Genomic DNA, 25,693 nt, shown 5'->3' with positions numbered 1-25,693 from the left:
ATGGAGTTGGAGCGCAGATGTCTGCTGAGCTGTTTCTCAATGTTCATCTCCTAGGCAATCGCCACGGTCCCAAGAGCACTGGCATGTGGTAAGACGATAATGCTCTTGGCTTGCATTTCATCTCTTGGCTGGATTTCATCAAAATGTGGGACAGAATAGTAAAGGGATGGGTTGCCGTTATTGGACGGGGTTTCAAAACCAAAAAGAAGGGCGAACAGCCTATTGATGATGCTTTCTTTCATGACATTCCAATAGTAATGCTAAATGTATTAATAGTCATATCTACATATTTAGTTTAGTCCTATTATTAAAATGGATGACATGAAAATCAAATCCTTCACTTACAATATTATATTGATATAATATTATTGAATATCATAATTGGATTTCTGTTATATTGTCTGCCATTTAGACAATAATAATGTTCATAATTATTAATAATAATAAGAATGGATTAAATCATTTTCTTGAAACAAAGTTTTCGTCATGGCCCATGAGGTACTTTAGCTCCATTCCAGTGGCTCTATATCTCCAGGTTTTGTGTTAGTGAATTCATTAGCCCCCTATCTCCCCAAGGCAGGTAGCAGCTCTCTGATTTGCTTCCTGGTGTCTGACTCAGCCTTTATTACAGCAAGCCGAGCATCTGCCTGAAAGCACCATGAAATCCTCCTGATTGGCTCACCCAGTGAGTGTGTGTGTGTTAGTATCCGTTATTAATGACACACACATACTATGCTACATTGTTTTATCATTTTTGACATGAAGAGATATTTTCAGTGGAGTTAGAGGTATCCTCAAACCCTCAAGTTGCTTCCCTTCTTTCACATCATCCCTCAGAGGTGCTTGTGGACTGGGAAGCATTGCGTGAGGGGGGTGCTTCATGCTCCGGTAAGGGAGCGGATTGACGAAGGAGAGTGGACCGAAGAGAAGAGGAGGGGAGAGAGGAGAGCAGATGCTGCCCACACCCTGAGATGCTCTGCTGTCTGATAGAAGAGGAGATGTCTCTGCAGGAGTTCCAGCAACGTGTGGGCTGTGTCATCACACATGTCGGTGAGTGTCCTGTCTTTATCCCTCCATGAGCCATCAGCCAAGGGGATACCCAGCAGCTGCTCCCTGCATGGTCTCCCTATTCCAGACAGCATCTTTAGAGATGCCTAGATATGAAATGCTTGACTATAGAGATACATGTGTGAATATTTGGTCTAAACTGATAGAAATGTCAGGTTTGGGCTGATCATAATTGTTGCAATTTATACACAATTTACATTTGAAACAGTTCAAGGTCAGAGTCAGCCTTACACAAATAACCATGTAGCATGTTGTTATTGACTACTCATTTACATATTTGACATTTGAGTCATTTTGCAGACACTCTTATCCAGAGCAACTTACAGTAGCAATTATGGTTAAGTGCCTTGAGTAGATTTATAATGGACGCATCATGTTCCACTCCAGTCAGACTTGTCATTCCATGCTGGTTGGTGTGATGTGTTGTGACAACTAGTTATTACACATCACAGTGAGTGGGTGTCATCAGAAAGTGTGATTGTCATATATTGAAAATGACTTTTCTATTCTCTGATAATCCCATCCTATTCCTATTATGAGTTTAATTGTAAATCACTATAACCACATTTTAGAGCCAATATGTGTATCATCATGTAGATAGATATACAGTATTTATCGGTGTCTATGGGTTTCATTACATATTTTATGATACTCAATTGTTATTAGCCACAGAAGACAGCACAACCTAGTATACATCTCTTTAGATTCCTATCTCCCCCTCTCAAAATTTCTCTTGTTCTCCTTCATTCCATATTCTACATCCGGGTCTTCCGGGCTGGGCAGAGGAAGTAGGTTATTGTGCCACGCTGGAGATTGTTACGGAGTGTATTCTATCCCTGCTCTCGTGAGGCAGTCAGGCAGCAGCCATCTATTGAGGAGGGGACCATACAGCCAGTTACCATAGAAACTGAGATAGCCCAGGCTTGTGTGCATTGGCCCTATTGTTTTATGGAAACGGCCTCTCCTGTGTTGCTGTTTGCATCTCTCACGCCCCCAACTTATCACAGACCCCCAATTATTTCCACTATCACACCCGTAGGGTGGTCTTTGACCGACACATAACACATCCATAGACTTGGAGGTCCTCCTCCTTTACTCATTAACCATAATTGAATCATTGTCAGTGTCATGTTATATGGTGAGCCTTATAGATTGCTGTCATCATAACACTTTATTCTGACCTAACGTTCCCAACAGTGTCCTTTAATTAAAGGTTCACAATGAGCTTCCCTATACTGAAGATGATTGCCTTGCTACACAAGAGACTGACAATAGTAATGTTATTCTGCTAGTGGCATTTATTCTCTATTGATTTATTTAAAACCATCAGACACACCCCTCTGTTAATCTGTAAGGGATGTAGAGCTGTGCAGATTCAATCACATATTTGACATTAAAAGCCGGGTGTGGGAAATGGTGAACTTAGCAGCTGATGTCAGCAGCACTACATCAGAGATATTATTGCAGTTACACCTTGTAACAGACTCCATGACTCAGAGAGAAAGAAAGCGAAAGAGGCAAGCCTTATCTGAGCTCTCATTGGTGGCAGGTGACAACATAGTTGCCGGAGTGTGAAGGCTGTGTAATCTAGGGTAACGGCGTATGGATGTTATGAATAATTCATGATAGAAATGATGTAGAATTCAAGCGGCTTCCTCTATTAAACAGAGTTATTAATATATATATATATATGCCATTTAGCAGACGCTTTTGTGCAAAGCGACTTACAAGTCGGCTGGGGCCACTACTTTTACATATGGGTGGCCCCAGCGGGAATCGAACCCACGACGCTTGGCGTTGCAAGCGCCATGCTCTACCGACTGAGCCACACAGGACCGTATTAGAATGAACATACTGCAGACCATCGTCCTCTCACAGCTCTTCCAAACAAATGATATTTACAGGAAAATACACAACCGACTTGAAATGGTCCTTCAAATAGTTTTCAGGAAAAAAAAGATCAGGCACAAGTATGTTATGTTTTGTTGCCTCTAGCAACCGAGGAATTACAGTAGTGCAATGCCTCGTGTACAGGGCAATCCTCCACTACACGTCCCAAGGATATCTAAATATCTAATTCAATCTCCAAATCATATAGGGAAATATAAACTCAGTATTACATTAGTTAAATTCTTAACCTCATAGTGTGCAAAGAGTTTGGCCCTGTGTAGCAGTAACCCTCATTTCAGGATGCCTTCTGTACTATTTAGTAGAGTAGAACAATGGAAATGTGTGGCATCGGTCATCCGTTGCTAATTGAACTAATGGGATTAGCATGGTCTGGCTACTCAAGGCTGGCCCCAGACACATACTATGTGGTTAACACAGGGAAATGAAACGGTCTATAGGCCTATATAAACAGAAAATACAACCACATCAAAACATGAGCCCAGACTAAAGACGCAGCTGACAGGGAATCGTAAAGGCACCAAGGCTGGAAAATGCATTAAAATGTCAGTGTAATCACTTTGTGGTTTTCAGAGGCATTTTGTTTAAAACATACTTTCCACAGATGAGTAACCACTCTTGGCAGATTCTCACCAAGTGATCAGTGACAATGTACATGTTCCACTGGCTCTACAGCACAGACCTCGATCCTAGACGTTATGTATTTTGTGTGAGCATGTTTATGGTTCCTCTCAGGATGAATGTTGGCTTACTTGTCTGTCATTCATTTTGTTGTAACTCTGGCACTGTAGTAGTTATATCCTCTTACTGTAAGCAATGAATTTATTGAGAGACTCTATGTACATCATAAAGAGTTAAATGGATAAATAGAAGCAGCATTGTTTTGTCCCTCCCTTTATCTATGTCCCCACCCCTCACCCTCTTAGCAGCCAAAGGGCCATTGCTATCTTCCAAAATCAATACCAGATGCCACCATGAGCGCGTGTGCCATGTCATTCTGTAATACTGATAGTCCATTCATAAGCCTTCCTTGGCACAGAAGGAGATATATAAAAAGTCCAGATTCTATCCCATATGCAGAGAGGTGAACAATGGAAAGGCCAGGAGGTCATCCTCTCTCCTGTTGGAACAGCAGTCCTGGTGTTCATCATCTCAAATATCCTGATCAGATGCCTTCCTTCCTCACCTCTGACTTCTGAAATCATATCCACTCACAACAATGCCATCAACTTTATCTCCGTTTTTGGATTTTAGATGATGTGGAATCATAAAGGATTGATTGCAGGGATTCGATGTTCATTCATTGAGTGCATTTAATCTGTAGACATATCATAGACTGTTGGATTTTGTTTCACTCAGAGGTTGTCAACATATCTTAAGGTTAGGTAGGTGTTCCAGCCATAGATCTTCCTGGTATCATAACAGCTCTGTTCTTGTTGCCCAGTTTTGTTATGACGTAGGCTGTATTCACACTGCTTCCCAGTTGTCCCTCATTTACGTGAAAGGGGCTCTTTGGAAAACATTTGTCTTATTTCGCACAGCCCCCTTTGGGCATTGACCAGTATTTGATTGGTGCTCACAGTAACACAATGGAACAATAGCCCATTGAGTCATAAATCTATTTTAAGAGTCTGGCCTAATTTCGAACTCTAATATGGACTTACTGCTCCAGGGTGGCCCTCAGATCAGCAGGGTCAAGCTTCACAGCAGGCTTGGAAAAATAGAGGGCATGTAGGTAAAAGACAGAAGTCAGGTCAGGTAAGGCTTGGACAGACAGAGGGAGTACTGGGGATTACTACTCCCCATTCTCCTTCTGTGACCTTGACCTCTGTAACCCTTTCCTCTCTGAAGGTGGTTGGGAAGGTTTGCTCACCCCCGATAAGGCATTGTTTGTGAGAAGAATTACCTCTCAAGGCTACAGTGTAAATTCATGATTAATAGCACTGCAGATTATTATTATTATTTTTACCAGATCCTTAATCTATCTCGCAAGGGGTTACAGTATATTGTGTGCAGTCACAGCATACCTGTCACGGCAGATTTCCTCCGAAGAGGTGAAACAAGGATCGGACCAATACGCAGCGTGGCAGGTGTCCATGTTTTAATAGGGAAAACTGAACATGAACACAAATACAAAATAGCAACGTGAACTGGCAACAAACCAGTTCCGTGTGGCACAGACACAGGAAACAAACACCCACAAAATACCCAAAGAACATGGCTGCCTAAATATGGTTCCCAATCAGAGACAACGATAAGCACCTGCCTCTAATTGAGAACAAAATCTAGGCAACCATAGACTTACATAAACACCTAGAAAGGAAACAGCCCCATAAACATACAAATCCCCTAGACAAGTCGAAACACATACATCACCCTGACCTGATGTCACACCCTGACCTAACCAAAATAACAAGGAAAACAAAGAACACTAAGGTCAGGGTGTGACAATACCTGATCTTTGAGTCGATTTCCTATCCTCAGTGCTTCTCACGGTTGAGAGCTTTGATGCATGCTCTGCTCCTGCACTGATAACTGGGGCTCACTGCCACAATGTAATAGTGCAGATGTTCACAACAACTCTGAACTAGGGACGACATACTACTAATTTATATATATACAAATGTATAATTGAAATGGCACTGAAACTAGCTTTTTCCACATATTTTTTATGGTTAGGGTAGGGTTGTTCATCAACATGTTTATGTCAAATAAAATGTGAAATAACGAGAGAATAAAAAATGAATTGTGAGGATTAGCAGATGCATTCCAATATGTATCTTTCAAAAATACGGTGACCTTGTGTTGACATGCAGATATATATGTGTGAGCCCCATTTACAATAGCAGGAAGCAATAAAAGACACTGTGTGGCGATCTGACTCAGTGTATGTGATCCTGGACCTCATTACTTACCAGCACGGTGCTGTTCAGAGCTCACATATACAATACTATTCATCACCCTCTCTATGCGTGTGCAGTGTGTGTGTATTTTCTAGAGGGATGAGTGACTGACAGATGCCAGTGACACTAGGAGAACCTGGCCTTACTGCACTGGTCCTATGGAGTGTGGGCTCGAAGTATGTGGCTGCTCTGCCATTCGTTGATGACAGAGCAGGGTGGGGTTAAGGGCTGGGTATGCTTCAGAACTGAAGAAGTGACGGTCCAGGGAGCATTTGAGAGGACGGATAGAGCGGGCAGGGCGACAGGAAGAGTGATCTCCGGATCTAAACATGAGGTGGACGTTTTTTATATGGGGGTGTCTTGTTCCTGTTTTCATGTTTTTAGAGCACATGTCCCAATGGCAGAGGCCAGCTTTCTGCTGACAGAGCCACATGGTGATGTCATATGATGGAATTTACTCCCTGCCTCTGACCTTAAGTTGAAAAACAAACAGTGCAAATACTCCGATATTCTCCTTGTACAGCAGGTGTTGCTGCTTTTTTTGTCTTTTATGTTGTTTCATTAGCATAGTGGTTTAGAATAGATAATGCCAGTACTGTGATTCAAGATCATATTGTTGAACTGAACATATATAGTGCTTTGCAAAAGTATTCACCCCCCTTGGCGTTTTTCCTATTTTGTTGCCTTACAACCGATTTTTATTTGGATTTCATGTAATGGACATACACAAAATAGTCAAAATTGGTGAAGTTAAATGGAAAAAAAAGACTTTTCAAAAAATTCTATAAAATAAAAAACAGAAAAGTGGTGCGTGCATATGTATTCACCTCCTTTGCTATGAAGCCCCTAAATAAGATCTGGTGCAACCAATTACCTTCAGAAGTCACATAATTAGTTAAATAAAGTCCACCTGTATGCAATTAAGTGTTACATGATCTGTCACATGATATCAGTGTATATAAACACCTGTTCTGAAAGGCCCCAGAGTCTGCAACACCACTAAGCAAGGGGCACCACCAAGCAAGCAGCACCATGAAGGCCAAGGAGCTCTCCAAACAAGTCAGGGACAAAGTTGTGGAGAAGTACAGATCAGGGTTGGGTTATAAAAAAATATCCAAAACTTTGAATATCCCACGGAGCACCATTAAATCCATTATTAAAAAATGGAAAGAATATGGCACCACAACAAACCTGCCAAGAGAGGGCCGCCCACCAAAACTCACGGACCAGGCATGGAGGGCATTAATCAGAGAGGCAACAAAGAGTCCAAAGATAACCCTGAAGGAGCTGCAAAGCTCCACAGCGGAGATTGGAGTATCTGTCCATAGGACCACTTTAAATTGTACACTCCACAGAGCTGGGCTTTACGGAAGAGTGGTCAGAAAAAAGCTTTTGCTTAAAGAAAGAAATAAGCAAACACGTTTGGTGTTCGCCAAAAGGCATGTGGGAGACTCCCCAAACATATGGAAGAAGGTACCCTGGTCAGATGAGACTAAAATGGAGCTTTTTGACCATCAAGGAAAACGTTATGTCTGGCGCAAACCCAATACCTCTCATCAACCTGAGAACACCATCCCCACAGTGAAGCGTGGCAGCATCATGCTGTGGGGATGTTTTTCATTGGCAGGGACTGGGAAACTGGTCAGAGTTGAAGGAATGATGGATGACGCTAAATACAGGGAAATTCTTGAGGGAAACCTGTTTCAGTCTTCCAGAGATTTGAGACTGGGACAGAGGTTCACCTTCCAGCAGGACAGTGACCCTAAGCATACTGCTAAAGCAACACTCGAGTTGTTTAAGGGGAAACATCTAAATGTCTTGGAATGGCCTAGTCAAAGCCCAGACCTCCATCTAATTGAGAATATGTGGTATGACTTAAAGATTGCTGTACACCAGCGGCACCCATCCAACTTGAAGGAGCTGGAGCAGTATTTCCTTGAAGAATGGGCATAAATCCCAGTGGCTAGTTGTGCCAAGCTTATAGAGACATACCCCAGAGACTTGCAGCTGTAATTGCTGCAAAAAGTGGCTCTATAAAGTATTGACTTTGGGGGGGATGAATAATTATGCTCAAGTTTTTTTTTTGTCTTCTTGTTTGTTTCACAAAAAAAAAAAATATATATATATATATATATAGCATCTTCAAAGTAGTAGGCATGTTGTGTAAATAAAATGATACAAAACCCCCCAAATCCTTTTTAATTCCAGGTTGTAAGGCAACAAAATAGGAAAAATGCCAAGGGGGTGAACACTTTCGCAAAAGCCACTAGTTCTTCTCACATGACATAAACACTGTGAGTAAAACATCTGAACTGGTGACCTTCTGCACATCAACACTACTTAGGAACAGGAGTCTGTCTGTGGACAGCCATTCTCTCTGCCTGGGAGACCAACTATCTGAGCATAGTCTCTGGAGACGTATCTCAAAGTCATCCATAAAGAAAGTAGGGACATTGCATCTTTCATTTTTTACATATATATTTTATTACATTATATGGCAAATGTGGCAATATCAGATTATGTGCACTGTATGTTTGAGATCTATTTGGACTGAGCTGTTTATTGTAGTAGATGTGTATGGGAGGTGCGTGCAGAGGTAAACACTAAAGCCAAATATAGGCCTATCACTGTCATTAAAGTCGTCTCTGAATAGACCCGTGTCCTAAGATTAGCTAGCGAGAGTGATCTATGTTTATCAGCCAGTGGAAAGGTAAGCTTAAGATACAGACCTGTGTATTATGCATTTCTAAAAGCAGGAAGGCCACTGGCTCCTATTCCATGTGGCAAACATCAAGACTATAGTATCACACATATTGGTCATCACTTTGACACTAAATGGACACATTATGACGTAATGGTTAAGTTCTTACAGCACATGGTGTGGTGAAGCCTGAAGACACAGATTTGTGAATGAGTGTTAAAAGAATGTCAGACAGTAGGCTACAATAGCAGCTCTACAAACTTACACCAAGTGCCATGCCCATGGGTGTAACTTAGTATGATTTAGTATGACTGATAATGTTATTGTGTGTTATTATTCTCATGAAGTACGTGCCCTTCGCCAATGAGAGTGTCTTGGGAGGGAGGGGTGAGAAATGGCTTCTGAGACAAGGACAGTAAATGAGCTACAGCCAGGAGGAAAAGCAGTGCCTCTTGTGCTGTGTTCCTGACGCACATTGTCCACACAGTACTCCACAGCACAGAGGCTGAATGTTGGGCTGGGTGGGGGAGGAAAGGGAAGCCCCAGTGCCTCAGGGTATAGTTGAGGATATTGGTGTAAACCATGGCAGTCTCCTGTGCTCCACTGGTCACAAGACTTGAACTCAGACCTCTGGCGAGAGCCCTGACAGAACACACACACATGCACCCACACACTCACAGACACACACATTGTAAGGAATCTGCTCCGTGGTGCTCTGCGCGGTTTTTCATAACCACAGCTGGAGCCCCCAGGGCAGGACTGTAGTGTTCAGCGGTCTGGTTCGGTCCAGACAGGAAGACCTCGCCATGGGCTCAGTTATGTGTAAGTGACTGGATTACCTACTTTAAACCTTAATTTACATGTTCTTTCACACTCATACAGGTCTGATTTCCATGGCTCTTTTGCCTCCGAGTGGTGTGAAACAGATGTGATGTAAACTAGTTGTGCTACTGGAGAAGCCTGCTCAGTAGAGAGCAGTAGGTAGGGGCTGGTGGTTGAGTGGAGTTGTGTTTCCTTGTGACGTCTTGAGTAAGGAGCTCTGCGTGCTTATAGGCTTAAGGCGTTCAGCAATGTGACCTAACAGAGAGGCCGGTGATTACCCTATGAACACCTTGTGGGAACCTGGTCACAAATAGAGCTGGGGAATTCAAAATGCCTGATCAATTCACAATGGAATGTATTATACAGTGTAGTTACCCGTTGCTTCTGTGCATACATGTTGTGCTTCACAGAGAAATACATGTTGTGCTTCACTGTTACATTCTCCCCTGAGTGTGAAGTCACCTAAGCTTATATAGAGGTTACATAAGAAGGGTTTTTGATTATCCTCTGTTGCATGTGCCCGGCATAGAGAGGGAAGAGACTGTAGGCAGAGGTCAGAGGCAACAGCTCACTGGCTCCCGGGACTGAAGATAAATAATTGCAGTGGTAGAGGCTGTGTGCGTACTGTGTAGAGTATGTGTGTGTGTGTGAGATGTGCTGCGCTGAGAGACAGACTATCAGATGGAAGGCACTGTAAGAGAAGAGCGTCCAGGGGACTTGAAAAGCAGACCAGGGGTGATTCAGGAAGACTGAGCCTGGGAGGAGAGTGAAGCTCTGGTAGCCGCTCCGAGCTCTTTCTGTCCCTTTCTCCCTGGGCTGGAGTCTGGACTGACCTTGACTACACCAGGCACTGCGTAGGAAGGAACTACACAGGCTGGTGTGCAGGAAAGCAATCTTTTGAACATAAACGCACACACTCTCAGAGATGAGTAGTGCAGATATTTTGGCACTCTGCTGTGGTGGGATGATGGACGGCTCCCCGCGGTACCAGACCATCCCCTCGCGGTGTTCGGTATGTGGGAGGCACACGCGTGGCGCTTCCTCCATGGTGCGGATCTCTGCCGGGGAGATGGAGTCCTACCACCGCTTTCTGGGGGTGTGTCAGAAGACTGAGTCAGCCACAGGGAGAAGTATGTCCTCCCTCTCTTCCCTCTCAACCTCCTTCTCAGCACCTCTCCTTCACTCCATCCCCTTGTCAGTTTTGTTTTTAAACTAGGCAAGTCAGTTAAGAACAAATTCTTATTTACAATGACTTCCTTGTTCAGGGGCAGAACAACAAATGTTTACCTTGTCAGCTCGGGGATTCGATTCAGCAACCCTTTGGTTACTGGTCCAACGCTTGAACCATTATGCTGTGCTTGTTGATTGATGTGATGCTGTTAAGGCACTGCTATATGTACATGTTTTAGTGAGATTTCATTAGTCTGCCGCTGCTGCTATCTGAGGTATGCCATTCCTTCTAATATTAGACTGATACCTTTATGAATAGGCATGGCAGTTCTCAACCTTCTCAGACATGCTTATCATATGCCAGGTTGCTTTCCTATCTGCATGTCAAATGGCTTGCATTGTCCTGGATAGAAAGCTCCACATCACAACAACCTTTTGAAGAACACTTGATGAGAACACATCTTATACCATGCATGCAGGCTTGCACAATTATTCATGTTTCTCTCTGTGGAGAAGTGGCAATGATAGCAGAAAAAATGGCTCCATGTTTAAAAAGAATGACAATCTGAATCATGGTGTCTGTGGTTGGATAAAGATGTCCTGTCTGACTGTTTTAAATATGTGGGAAAAGACTAGCTGGCAAAGTTGAATGATGTCACAAAATAACCTACCCAGAAGCAGTTGATGGTCCCACAAACCCTCAATGCCTAGACATGCAGCGTCTCTTATGTGTGATTATCCCTTGCAACTGAAGCAAATAGTCACCTATGGTATCCAGTTAGCTGCCAAGCCTATGTCCTTCAGGGCATCTGGTTCAAAATCTGTGTGTCTGAAGATATAAATGCAATTAAATTGTTTTGGGTACGTTCAAGTAAGGATATGTGTCACTTTTTGCTCTTCCTGGACTGTCTTCATTCGAAGGTGTTTCTGAGATAATGTTCTTTAGTCGGAACAAAGTGAACATTTTATTGCCAGAAAGCAGTTTCTGTATCTGTCCAAGCTCAATTCCAGTACGTTTTTGATTGTTAAAAAGAGAATGGGGTATCCATCTTAATGTCCCGAGTGTAAGACAGAAACCATAATGACCATCGCATGGCTTTGACGTCTCTTCCTCAGAAATCCTTTCATCTCTCAGCACCATAATGATGTCCATTCATTCTGTTCCTAGAACAAGTTTCCACGTGAATGTTGGCCAAAATTCATGGTCAAAATCCCAATTTGTTGCCCTATTTTTATCTAATCGGTTGGTTGGTATTCCCTCCACCTGAAGCCCAGATTATTACACATCTGGGGCTCGTCCTACTTCCAAAGACAGTTTTGTCTTAGCTGACATTTGATATCCATCACTCGGGGAGGTTTGTTATTGGGAGATAAATGGACCTGTCTGACACATCCTTTTATTGTTTTCTTGCACGACCGCCCTTTTCCTGAGTGTCAATGGGAAACGTGCTCTTTTGGACGTATGTGGATTTACGAACAAATATCTACTATATTCAAACTTCCTCTCCAACAATATTGAAGGAGATCAGCATGGAGTGTTGGTCACATATTCTCATGTCCCTTTAGTTAAAGAAAAATTCCACCCAAAAACTATCTTTTGGTATTTGTTTCATTAGTCCATTGTTGACATAGTCCCTAAGTGTTTTGCTTGTCAGCACTTGAGTTTTCAAGATATGTAACTTTTAAAATACAGAAGTCGCATTTTGCGACGCAAAACGCAGCATCATGTGACGCAAAACGCAGCATCATGTGACGCAAAAGGCATCGTACAGGAATGATTTCTGTATTTTGAGAGTTACATCCCGTGAAAATGTGAGTGTTGTCAAGCAAAACATTTTGGGATTATGTCAACAAAGGACAAAATACCAAAAGATCTTATTTGGGTGGAGGTTTCCTTTAAGACAGAAGCTTTTGTTCAGGAGAGGCTGTATCAACCACTATTAAATGACAAGGATGGACTACTTTTATACAATACTTTATGCATCTCATTTGATTGTGCTTCTGTGTTAAATGTCCATTTAGTTAAATGTGTTACTCCATACGCACACACCTGCATGTATGTGTTGGCGCGCACCTGTGTGTATCTGTGTGGGTGGGTGTCGTGTAGCAGGGATCAGACTGGAGGAGGAACGTGGTGGGTTGGTTGGCTGAGTGTCTTTACAGTCACATGTTGATGGGAGGGGAGCTCGAAAAACAGTGCTGTGGTCCGCTGGTCCCTGATGCTGAGGGGATGATTTGTGTTAGATAGTCCACTGCTTTAAGATGCTCATTAGGGAGGCTAATCCAGCCTATCAATTGTCCTCTCCTGGAGGACAGATTTTGTTATGAATTTCTCACCCTCGGGGCTCAATTTGTCAACTAAGGGGTTCATATCCTATGAGGATAGTGTGGAGAGAAAGTGTGTGTGGTGTTTATGCTATATGTGGTGGATATTGTGGGATATTGTTTTACATACAGAAAACTTGAGTGTATTTGTGACGTGTGTCTTCTGTTTGGAAAGAGAACAATGCGAAATGTATCAACACATTGATTTGCACTCCTTCTGAACAATTGGCTGTCTCCTTATTTTGTCTTAAATAATGGCCTCTTGTTATGTAACCCTGTAACAGTAGGCTTATTGTCTGTGTGTGAAATCCATGGTGGCTCAGGCAGGCAGGTCGACAGGGCAGACATAGCACAGAGGGAGTCTAGCTAACTTCCCGTCTACCCGTTCAGACACAGCTGATCTCCCTGCTGTAGACTGCTGCTGACCCGCCAAGTGATTAAACACAGAGCTAATTATCCCATGATACCAGATCTACTGGTAGAGTTTGTTTTGTTTGTTTACAAACTAAAGGGTAGAGTTTTAAGTCTAAACCCTGACATAGATTCAAAGTACCACATGGAGTGAGATTATTTTAAATTACGTATTTATGAAATTGTATAATACATTCAGGTCCATTAAAACATTTAATCGGATTTACAACAGAATGATTTTCATGTTGTCCTTTGTGCGAATATTGTAACACATTTCATGTGGAAAACTGGACAGCACATTTCAGTGAATCTCACTATTTTGGAATACAGTGTACAATAGGAAGGAAAGCTGCTTATTTAACATACAATGCCTCGGTAGCTGCCACTGGTGTTTTGGGACATACTTCCTCTAGGACCATAAACACCCTTGTCTTCCCATGCAGCTGCTCTTAGAGAAGAGGGATGGATGGGGGGAGAAGAGAGGAGATACAGGAAAGGGCAGAGACAGTCAGATCAGAAAGGGGTGCACAGTCAGCACGTGACTTTAATGAGAGGGATGCTGCTGAAGGGAGGAGAACACCAGAGCACAACACGGAACGCTCTGATTTGATCCTCTCTTTTTCTTTTTTTCTTTCTCAGAAGTATAGTTAACATTTGGGGCTGCCCCCCACTTAAAGAGGCAGTAAGCAGTGTTTTCCTCCTCCCTGAGTCCTGATAGGTTGCTTGTGTGGCTGCTGTGCGCGGAGAGTCTTGTGAGAGAATAGAGTGGAGCTGTGAGACACAGCTGGGGCTGGAAAAAATGCCCAAAGGAACAGATGCACTCCTTCCTTAGAAAAAAACTTTGCGAGCTGGGTATGTGTGTGTTCGGGTGTGTGTAAGTGGGGAGTGTGTGTGTGTGTCTTGGGTTACTTATTAAGGAAGTCCGAAGAGGAGAAAGGGGATGAAAATGGTTGAAAAAATTGTTTTGACAAACTACCGCTGCTGTCTGTGTGATTTACCCCCGTCGCCTGGATTAGTGTGACTTTTCTCTCTCCTCACACCCAACTATAGTGGCACTACGATGAAGAGAACCAGACCTGTCATAGGTAAGGTATTTTCACTCCCCTTGCTCGCTGGCTGGCTCTCTGTCGGGAGTTATAGGGTGTTTACATGCTAAACAGAGACACACGTTTGTTGTCACTCATGTTGCCAGCCTTGGTCCTAGACTTGATTTCCATTTCAACAGTATACCAAGAGGCTGAGACATTCTTCAGCATTTCCTCTGAGGAGCTCAAGGGACTCTTGCCTGTCTGTCCGTAGTTAATGCTGAGGGACAAAATGCCTTTGTTTTGCAGTTTTCTGTGGTTGAGATGCCAGTGTGCTTCAGGCTTTTTTTCTGGTGGGGGCCAACTGTGAAAATGAGATTGTTGCGTGATAAAAGTTATGTAGGCTACAAATATATAACATCTGTTGTAATTGCTTTGTGTCATTTATCCAGTCCTCGACTCATTATTTCACAAGAGCTGCAATGTTGTTAATTAGTAGGCTACGCAACGATGCTTTCTTGGAGCTTTACTGAGCCTTTGTTAAAATAGACTTCGAGGGAAGGTAGAGTAAAGTGAGGGAGGCGACTTGATTTAAGGAATTCTAGGACCTTGTACATGATCATATAACTCACCATAGCTAATGATTAAAAGGAAACCTGCTTGCCCTCCATATAGTTTGAGGTAACTAACGTTAAACATTTATTAAATAAATGATGTACTTCCCAGGCAGAGAAAATGGTGTATACAGTACAACTCTCAAATGGGAATCATACAAGTTTGAGGTTGTTATATTGTTGTCCGTCAAGTTCATATCTGACAATATTGCATTGCACTTTGACCCTTATGCGAGCAACAATCTTGACTCTCTCATTAATGGCATGTCACAATAATAAATTCATTCAGTTTACAACACAGCTTGGATTAGGGGAAAATACAGTATGTACTGTAAGTCCTCATATCCAGTAGATGTGTTCCTGTAGCTGAGAGTCAATGTGTGTGTTTCTGCTCATTGGAGCAAATGGAGAAGGCTGTAGGCTCCCTTGCAAAAGGTGAGGTGAACACTGGGATGAGGTGGGTGGAGCGCAGAGGATGGCGCCCTTCTGTGTTGCCATGGCATTATTTCATGGTGTCTCCACATGTTGCTGGCACAACCTGCCACAGAATCAAATCCGTGTGGACAACACACCCACCAGACTAACAATACAGCAGATATGACTGACTAGGACCTGGAGTTTATCCTGACCATGTGATCTGACTATAGGGAAACATCTGGAGGACCAGGACTGGATAAAGTGCAGTCTTTGTTAATACACTCCTTTATACCATGGCCAGACAGAGGGTGTTTTGTTCACAGTGAAAAGCTTGCTGCAGTGTGCTTCAGGCTAGGGTGACCCCAAACCATTACGGCAGACTGATGGAGCTTCATCAACCATCCTTCCCCTCCTCCCATCCAAGCATCCAGAATAGCTACTAAGTCTTACAGGAACAACACAATGAAAGAATGATCTGTGTGAAAGGGGGCACAGTCGCTACTGCAGCTTGTAATGGAAATCTAACAAAGGCACACAAAGCTCATCTGCATTCACAGCTAAAGGTCTTGACTGCGAGGGGCAGCGTTACACATGGAGACCACTGTTGGAGAGAGAACAGACACTGTGGAAAGGTCCAGCGCCCAGCCTTGCCCTCATATTCCACAGATCATACTGAGCTGACTTGTCAGACATGTAGATCACAGGAGGTTGGTGGCAGCTTAATTTGGGAGGGAGGGCTTGTGGTAATGGCTGGAGTGGAATAGGTGGAATGGCATCAAATACATCAAACACATGGTTTCCAGAAGTTAGATGCCATTCCATCTACTCCTTCCAGCCATTATTATGCACCGTCATCCCCTAAGCAGCCTCCGCTGATGATGATTGGGCCAGGGTATGGCCTCGGGGGCTTGATTAGTTGGGACATGTTGTACGCTAGTGTTTTAATAATACGGCTCTTTCTCCTATGATATTGTGATTGCTGACTGGAGGCATTCTCCTGTTTCCCTCCCCAGATGAGATCATGCAGCAGGAGATCAGGCCCTTGCTGGCTGTCGACATCATAGAGCAGCTGCACCGGCAGTTTGCCCTGCTCTCAGGTATGTATCTAGGGGCTCTGTCTCCTCTCCTTAATCCTGCTTCCCTCACACACAGACAGGCAAATATTGTAGTTCCTCTCCCTTTATGAAGGAGGAAAGATGGATGTCCGAAGGATGGAAATTACTATTATTATCCTCACTTAGAGAGATGTGATCGCTTCTATAGTACTATACATTGCAATGTTTCATGATTCATTTGGATCGCGGACAGAAAAAGGAAATGGGTCATATCCTTTCGAGTCACATTATCAGTTAAAAGGCCATTTCCGCTGTTGACCTTAAATCATGATTGAGTTGTGAGCAGACTTGAACCTTTTTAATACTGTTGATCGATAGGAGTGCCTCTTAATGACTTCCTGTCCCAGAGTGGACAGAGGTCACCGGAGGTTGGTGGCACCCGAATTGGTGAGAACGGGCTTGTGGTAATGACTGGAATGGAATTGGTGGAATGGTATCAAATACATCAAACACATGGTTTCCAGGTGTTTGATCCCATTCCATTTGCTCTGTTCCGACCATTATTATGAGCTATTCTCGCCTCAGCGGCCTCCTGTCTGGTCTGCTCCAAGACAATAACAGCATTACGACATTACACCGTGAACCATTTCCTCTGACTATATTCACAAACTTTGTTCAGTGCCTGAAATGGCCACTTTTGGGATCCGGAAGTAGTGAATGTGTACATACATACAGTTGAAGTCGGAAGTTTACATACACTTAGGTTGGAGTCATTAAAACTAGTTTTCAACCACTCCACAAATTTCTTGTTAACAAACTATAGTTTTGGCAAGTCGGTCAGGACATATACTTTGTGCATGACACAAGTACATTTTCCAACAATTGTTTACAGACAGATTATTTCACTTATAATTCACTGTATCACAATTCCAGTGGGTCAGAAGTGTACATACACTAAGTTGACTGTGCCTTTAAACAGCTTGAAAAATTCCAGAAAATTATGTCATGGCTTTAGAAGCTTCTGATAGGCTAATTGACATAATTTGAGTCATAATTTGTACCTGTGGATGTATTTCAAGGCCTACCTTTAAACTCAGTGTCTCCTTGCTTGACATCATGGGAAAATCATGATAAATCAGCCAAGACCTCAAAAAAAAATCTAGACCTCGACAAGTCTGGTTCATCCTTGGGAGCAATTTCCAAACGCCTGAAGGTACCATGTTCCTCTGTACAAACAATAGTACGCAAGTATAAACACCATGGGACCACGAAGCTGTCAAACTGCTCAGGAAGGAGACGTGTTCTGTCTCCTAGAGATGAACGTACTTTGGTGCGAAAAGTGCAAATCAATCCCAGAACAACAGCAAAGGACCTTGTGAAGATGCTGGAGGAAACAGGCACAAAAGTATCTATATCCACAGTAAAAGTAATCCTATATAGACATAACCTGAAAGGCCGCTCAGCAAAGAAGAATCCACTGCTCCAAAACCGCCCAAAAAAGCCAGACTACGCTTTACAACTGCACACGGAGACAAAGATCGTACTTTTTGGAGAAATGTCCTCTGGTCTGATGAAACAAAAATAGAACTGTTTGGCCATAGTGACCATCGTTATGTTTGGAGGAAAAAGGGGAAGTGTGTAACCTGAGGAACACCATCCCAACCGTGAAGCACGGGGTGGCAGCATCATGTTGTGGGGGTACTTTGCTGCAGGAGGGACTGGTGCACTTCACTAAATACAGTGCCTTGCGAAAGTATTCGGCCCCCTTGAACTTTGCGACCTTTTGCCACATTTCAGGCTTCAAACATAAAGATTTAAAACTTTATTTTTTGTGAAGAATCAACAACAAGTGGGACACAATCATGAAGTGGAACGACATTTATTGGATATTTCAAACTTTTTTAACAAATCAAAAACTGAAAAATTGGGCGTGCAAAATTATTCAGCCCCTTTACTCTCAGTGCAGCAAACTCTCTCTAGAAGTTCAGTGAGGATCTCTGAACGATCCAATGTTGACCTAAATGACTAATGATGATAAATACAATCCACCTGTGTGTAATCAAGTCTCCGTATAAATGCACCTGCACTGTGATAGTCTCAGAGGTCCGTTTAAAGCGCAGAGAGCATCATGAAGAACAAGGAACACACCAGGCAGGTCCGAGATACTGTTGTGAAGAAGTTTAAAGCCGGATTTGGATACAAAAAGATTTCCCAAGCTTTAAACATCCCAAGGAGCACTGTGCAAGCGATAATATTGAAATGGAAGGAGTATCAGACCACTCCAAATCTACCAAGACCTGGCCGTCCCTCTAAACTTTCAGCTCATACAAGGAGAAGACTGATCAGAGATGCAGCCAAGAGGCCCATGATCACTCTGGATGTCATAAGGTGAATTCACCAATTTGTAAGTCGCTCTGGATAAGAGTGTCTGCCAAATGACTTAAATGTAAAATGTAAATGGATGAACTGCAGAGATCTACAGCTGAGGTGGGAGACTCTGTCCATAGGACAACAATCAGTCATATATTGCACAAATCTGGCCTTTATGGAAGAGTGGCAAGAAGAAAGCCATTTCTTAAAGATATCCATAAAAAGTGTTGTTTAAAGTTTGCCACAAGCCACCTGGGAGACACACCAAACATGTGGAAGAAGGTGCTCTGGTCAGATGAAACCAAAATTGAACTTTTTGGCAACAATGCAAAACGTGTTATGTTTGGCGTAAAAACAACACAGCTCATCACCCTGAACACACCATTCCCACTGTCAAACATGGTGGTGGCAGCATCATGGTTTGGGCCTGCTTTTCTTCAGCAGGGACAGGGAAGATGGTTAAAATTGATGGGAAGATGGATGGAGCCAAATACAGGACCATTCTGGAAGAAAACCTGATGGAGTCTGCAAAAGACCTGAGACTGGGATGGAGATTTGTCTTCCAACAAGACAATGATCCAAAACATAAAGCAAAATCTACAATGGAATGGTTCAAAAATAAACATATCCAGGTGTTAGAATGGCCAAGTCAAAGTCCAGACCTGAATCCAATCGAGAATCTGTGGAAAGAACTGAAAACTGCTGTTCACAAATGCTCTCCATCCAACCTCACTGAGCTCGAGCTGTTTTGCAAGGAGGAATGGGAAAAAATGTCAGTCTCTCGATGTGCAAAACTGATAGAGACATACCCCAAATGACTTAAAGCTGTAATCGCAGCAAAAGGTGGCGCTACAAAGTATTAACTTAAGGGGGCTGAATAATTTTGCACGCCCAATTTTTCAGTTTTTGATTTGTTAAAAACGTTTTGAAATATCCAATAAATGTCGTTCCACTTCATGATTGTGTCCCACTTGTTGTTGATTCTTCACAAAAAATAAAGTTTTAAATCTTTATGTTTGAAGCCTGAAATGTGGCAAAAGGTCGCAAAGTTCAAGGGGGCCGAATACTTTCGCAAGGCACTGTAGATGGCATCATGCGGTAGGAAAATGATGTGGATACATTGAAGCAACTTCACAAGACATCAGTCAGGAAGTTAATGTTTGGTCGCAAGTGTGTCTTCCAAATGGACAATGACCCCAAGCATGCTTCCTAAGTTGTGGCAAAATGGCTTAAGGACAACAATGTCAAGGTATTGGAGTGGCCATCACAAAGCCCTGACCTCAACCCTACAGAAAATTTGTGGGCAGAACTGAAAAAGTGTGTGCGAGCAAGGAGGTTTACAAATCCAATTCAGTTACACCAGCTCTGTCAGGAGGAATGGGCCAGAATTCACCCAACTTATTGTGGGAAGCTTGTGGAAACGTACCCGAAACGTTTGACCCAAGTTAAAAAATGTAAAGGCAATGCTACCAAATACTAATTGAGTGTATGTAAACTTCTGACCCACTGAGAATGTAGTGAAAGAAATAAAACCTGAAATAAATCATTCTCTCTGGTATTATTTTTTCATTTCACATTCTTAAAATAAAGTGGTGATCCTAACTGACCTAAGACAGGGAATTTTTACTAGGATTAAATGTCAGGAATTGTGACAAACTGAGTTTAAATGTAAATGTGTATAGACTTCCGACTTCAACTGTACATACAGTACTGTATAGTCTTATTAACACGTGTGTGAGAACATTGAGTCCCCTATATCATATCTGTATTCTCACAGATCAACCCAGAAGACTCTCAAACATTTTCCCTCTCTGCGTTATTTCCCTCATAACCTTCTTGGAGCACAAATAAATGAGTCTTCATCTTCTGGCATATCCATATTTCAGTTACTGGAGACATAGAAGTGGCAGAGGTGTAGGGCCTAAGTTGGGACAATAACAGAGGGAGTTGTGGGTAGTTATTGGGTGGGACGTCCACACCTAAGCCTCTGCCTCCACAGGGGTTGTTTCCATTCCTTCCCACCCATGTCAAACCACCAGGGGTCGGCTTGCTGCACTTCTGCCAAGCTTATGCCTCAGTCTAAAAACCCTGGCTCAGAAAAGCTAGATTTCAAACTTATGTAATTTTACTGTGGAAAAAAAACACAAGAATGTTTTATGACCTACACCGCAAGCTGTTTTTTTAATTCTCAGTGGGTCTCTCAATGGGTTTTCCTCCAATATGACTTTCAGGCAGAACTTATACCTGAAGAGGTGGAGTTTTCCAGACAGCGCTTTATTTTCTAACTCTGATTATTATCTGATGTAGTGTTGTTGTCAGCGGGAGAAGTAGACAACGAGCCTTGACATGTGTAAGGATCTCCTGTGGCAGCAGGTATATGGATTCTTCTGCCATCAGCAGGTGTCTGGTTGGGAGGACTGATAGGTGAGATGTCACCCTGTGGGATGGATGACAGGCGAGATGGCACAGGAAATTAACAAAATGCTGCTTTTAGCACAAAGACAGTGACAGCGTTGGAGTTTGGGAGGAGGGTGTTATGCTTGTCTGTGTGATTGGTACATTTTTAGAACCGACTGAGAGAAGGGCGAGGAGGAGAAGTTAGTCAATGCGTGTTGAAAGTAAAGAGCTACTGTTACCTGACCAATAATATCAAAGGCAATGTTTCTTGACGTGCTCCACAGGAATGAGAGTAATGTGTCCAGATAAAGTGAGTGCCCAGACACAAGCCTTAAGTAGAATATCAGACTGTCTCGGGCAAATAAATGCCTTGCACAAAGATATCATTTACAGCAGTTCCCCTCTGTCATCCGAAACTGAACTGTTTTGACGTTGAGGAGAATTTAACCTAGATAATAAGGCCAAACCCTAGTCCCCGATCTCCACCCATGAATGTAAGCACTGGGGGCATGATGTTGAGTGAGGTGGAACACTTTAGATAAATGGTGGCCTTGCTGCTCCCACTATGCTTTCTCATAGTGGTACACTTTGACTGATCAATCTCTCATTGTAGAGATATAGGATCATGCTTTATAATATGGCTGCTTCATTTGTTTCAGGATTTAATAGGAAACTTTTCCTTCTGTTAGATCAACGTATTTATTTATCAAACTTGTTAAGTTTCATGTTTCAAATAATTAAATGACTTAATTGTCAAAAAAAGATCAAATTATATCCAACATTGGCAAACAATGCTGACATTTTTTAACCCAATGTTACCACCTTGTGGTTAATTCGTGTAAATGTAACTTTTCTAGGACTGCGTCCAATTAATGTTTATTTGCCTGTCAATGTCTGGTGTGAACGAATGAACACATTTATAACAACCAATTGTTTTACCCCTCTGTGTGCAGGAGGAAGAGGGAAAGATGGTGCCCCAATCATCACCTTCCCGGAGTACTCAGGCTTCGGCGACCTCGTAGCGGAGGACTTCCAGAATGTTGTAACATATCTGACCAGCATCCCCAGGTATAGTAGGAGCAATGCATTTAAAGCTTTCTTTCCAACCATGCATATTCACCCATGGCTATGCAGTTCAGATCACAGTAGCACCTTTGGTGCACTTTATTTTCCCACAGTGGAGAACAGAGGCTTGGTGCTTAATTTGTAAATTGGGAGGTGCCAGAACTAAAAGTGAGCCCGAGAGCTGTAGCCTGGGGTCAGGGAACAAATGTGACCTTTTTATAAACGTATTTCATGCAATTCTTCAACATTTTAGATGACTGCAGACTTTAGACTAATATTTTTTAATACCTCACAAATGATCGAAATGACAGGCTACTTTAACACTGACAAACTGAGAGTCTGAGATCAATTAAAACGACCTTGTCTCGAATCCATCAATAGCCAAGTCCTAGGTGTTTGGAGACACACACATTGTACAATTAGAGGAGGAAATTATCTTAATAGTCTTAAAATGGCTTTCCAGTTTCACTGACTGACCCAATGATGCAGAGCTCACTCACCAGCCATGGCCGATGTGCTCTTGCCAAAAGCCTACTATTTGGAAGTTGATAACTTGGTAGCCTACAGACACATTAGACGTCTCTTTACAGCAGGATCCATTTGCTTTACAACCTGTGTTTTACCCCAGATTGTAGGCCTATTATAAATATTTGCTTAAGGCCTGTTTTGATTGCACTGACCGATTTCCAACGCCTTCCCGACTGTAGGCTATGCTCAGTGATTCGGCTACACAATCCACAGCTAGGTTTTTTAAATGTATTTTTTACATAAACTATTGATCCTCTGTTGCTAAATTATAGGTCTACTCCTGGTCTAGCATTCTGATTTATTTGATGTATTTATGATCAGACAGGAGTAATTCTATAATTTTGGCAAATGTAGCCTAGAATTTCAATTCATCAGGGGGGCTGCAGCATCTCCAGTTCCCTTCAGCGGCTATGATTCAATAAGGAAAGAAATGAGGAAGTGCAACGCGGAAGAGATGAGTTGCAAGGATCAGGTCTATCAGAGCAGAGAGAGATTATAGAAAGTGAATCTCATTCTAGATCTGTGAGAGATGCAGGATTGCTTCTGGTCTATTTAGGCGTTGGTCGACATAGGCTACAATGTTGCGCAAACCATAAACCCGGGCTGGCACAACACAAATCCATTTTTAGAATATCAGGCATGTTTTCACATTACGATTTTTAATGGGCAGGATAATTACAGAGGAGTCAACCTGAACTAACTCTGTTTGCTCTGATTGCTTTTATTATATTGCAAATAGTGGGGGGAAAAGTATGCCAAGAGAGGTACCGGATCCTGGCAAATGGGTTCTGGAACAAAACTGAGAGGTGCCAGATCCTGTTCTGGGGATCTGGCACTGAATGCTACTATATATTTGGTAATAGCCGGTTAAAGAGTGATGCTTATAGCAGCACAGTGATGCAATGCTTCTAAAGAGTGTGGCTTGAAGAAAGACATTGGTTTATATAGACGTAACCCACTGGGTACACCACATAATTTCAACGTGGATAATTGGGTACAATTTGGTTGAGACGTTGATCAGCGAGATTAAAACCTGTCACCCACTCAAAAAGACAGCCCTAAATGAGTTGAATTTCCAATTTGTGATCATTGTGCTTTCAACCATCTGGAATGGAAAAACAATGTCACATTTTTGGTTTAGTTGTCACCCAAATGTCTATCGATGTGCTTTCAACCATTTAAAAGAAAGTCTAATTTGAATACAATATCAGATATTTTGTTTATTTATTCAACAGATGAATACTGAGCTTCATCTAAAAGCAGAACCAAATGACCTGGATGCATTTGAAATTACATTAAAAGTACAAGTGGTGAATGCCGTTTGACATTCTGTGCAGATTATTACAGCAATTGTGATGATTTCCACAGATCTGCGATGACCTATACATGCTGTCTTGAACATGCATGCTCTGTATGATTACATAATAACACATTTATAGTTAAAGAAACCTCAATGTGACCATGGATGTAATACTTATTTTAAGGTTGAATGTTGCATTAGTTTGTAAGATAATATTGAATTAGTGGCACAGATGGAACTATCCAAGCAGAAGATGCATCTCCTTCAAATGTTAATATTTGGTTGCGTTGACAACCAAACATAACTCAATGTCACAAAATATAATATAATATATTATATATAATATAATTACATTTGAAATCAAACGTTGCTTGAAACCCTTGGTCTATTGTAATTTATTTTTTGTTGTTGAATTCTGGGTTGAATTGAAACAATTGCTGTTGATGACTGCAAATGTTACAGTATATAGTCCTAAATAGCATCAATGATGATATTTGAGTGAAAGTACGGTCACTTTTCATTTGCTATGTTAAACATACTGTAACGGTTTTCTTTAGTTGAAGGAGAGGCGGACCAAAACGCAGCGTGGTTACTATTCATGTTTTTTAATAAGACAACTAAACATGAACAAAATACAAAAACAACAAACGTGGAAAACCGAAACAGCCTATTCTGGTGCAAACTAACACAGAGTCAGGAACAATCACCCACAAAACCCAACACCAAACTGTCACACCCTGACCATAGTTTACTTTGTATGTTTCTATGTTTGGTTGGTCAGGGTGTGATCTGAGTGGGCATTCTATGTTGGATGTCTTGTTTGTCTATTTCTATGTCTGGCCTGATATGGTTCTCAATCAGAGGCAGGTGTTAGTCATTGTCTCTGATTGGGAACCATATTTAGGTAGCCTGGGTTTCACTGTGTGTTTGTGGATGATTGTTCCTGTCTCTGTGTTTTGCACTAGATAGGGCTGTTTTCGGACGTTTGTTATTTTATCGTGTATAGTTTCTTTAATTAAATAAAATGAATAGCAACCACGCTGCATTTTGGTCCGCTCCTCCTACCCACAACAAAAGCTGTGACAGAATCACCCACCACAACAGGATCAAGCGGCGTGGTAACAGGCAAAAGCAACAGCAGGAGCAACATAAAGAGGAATGGACATGGGAGGACGAATTGTTTGGAGAAGGACCCTGGGATCATCCTGGAGAATATCGCCGCCCCAAAGAAGAACTGGAGGCGGCGAGAGCTGAGAGGCGCTGGTATGAGGAGAAGCAACAGCGGCTGCAGGAGCAACAATATCGGGACTACACTGCTTGGGGGGAAATAGACAGTTTGGCGGTCGACCCAGGGAGAGTGCCGGAGCCCGCCTGGGATTCACTGGAGCAGTGTGAAGAGGGTTATAGGAGAATGGAAATGGCGAAGCAAGCACGGCGGCGCGGAAGGAAGCCCGAGAGTCAGCCCCAAAAATTCCTTGGGGGGGTTTCACAGGGAGTAGGGCTACGCCAGGTAGGAGACCTGCACAAACTTCCTGTGCTTACCGGGGGGCTAAAGAGACCGGGCAGGCACTGTGTTATGCTGTGGAGCGCACGGTGTCTCCAGTCTCCGGGTGC

At 42.5% G+C, this 25,693-nt stretch overlaps 1 protein-coding gene across 10 annotated transcripts in view; it reads left to right on the top strand.

Moving 5' to 3' along the window:
* The first annotated feature begins 873 nt into the window (after positions 1-873).
* LOC135556391 (guanine nucleotide exchange factor DBS-like) overlaps positions 874-25,693 on the top strand; it is a 75,359-nt gene continuing 50,539 nt past the window's right edge. For 3 of the 10 annotated variants that reach the window (XM_064989565.1, XM_064989568.1, XM_064989570.1), the window contains exons 1-3: positions 13,937-14,393; positions 16,378-16,461; positions 22,140-22,254. In XM_064989565.1, the coding sequence (XP_064845637.1) occupies positions 14,369-14,393; positions 16,378-16,461; positions 22,140-22,254 (224 nt within the window). In that variant the 5' untranslated portion in view covers positions 13,937-14,368. Of the gene's footprint in view, positions 1,051-9,218; positions 9,403-10,273; positions 10,533-13,933; positions 14,394-16,377; positions 16,462-22,139; positions 22,255-25,693 lie in introns of those variants that run through there. The other 7 variants (XR_010457984.1, XM_064989564.1, XM_064989572.1 and 4 more) reach the window with 6 other exon arrangements.

This window comes from Oncorhynchus masou, chromosome 15, assembly GCF_036934945.1.
Source record: "Oncorhynchus masou masou isolate Uvic2021 chromosome 15, UVic_Omas_1.1, whole genome shotgun sequence".
NCBI classification, from domain to species: domain Eukaryota; kingdom Metazoa; phylum Chordata; class Actinopteri; order Salmoniformes; family Salmonidae; genus Oncorhynchus; species Oncorhynchus masou.
This window is presented reverse-complemented; position numbering and strand designations above follow the sequence as displayed.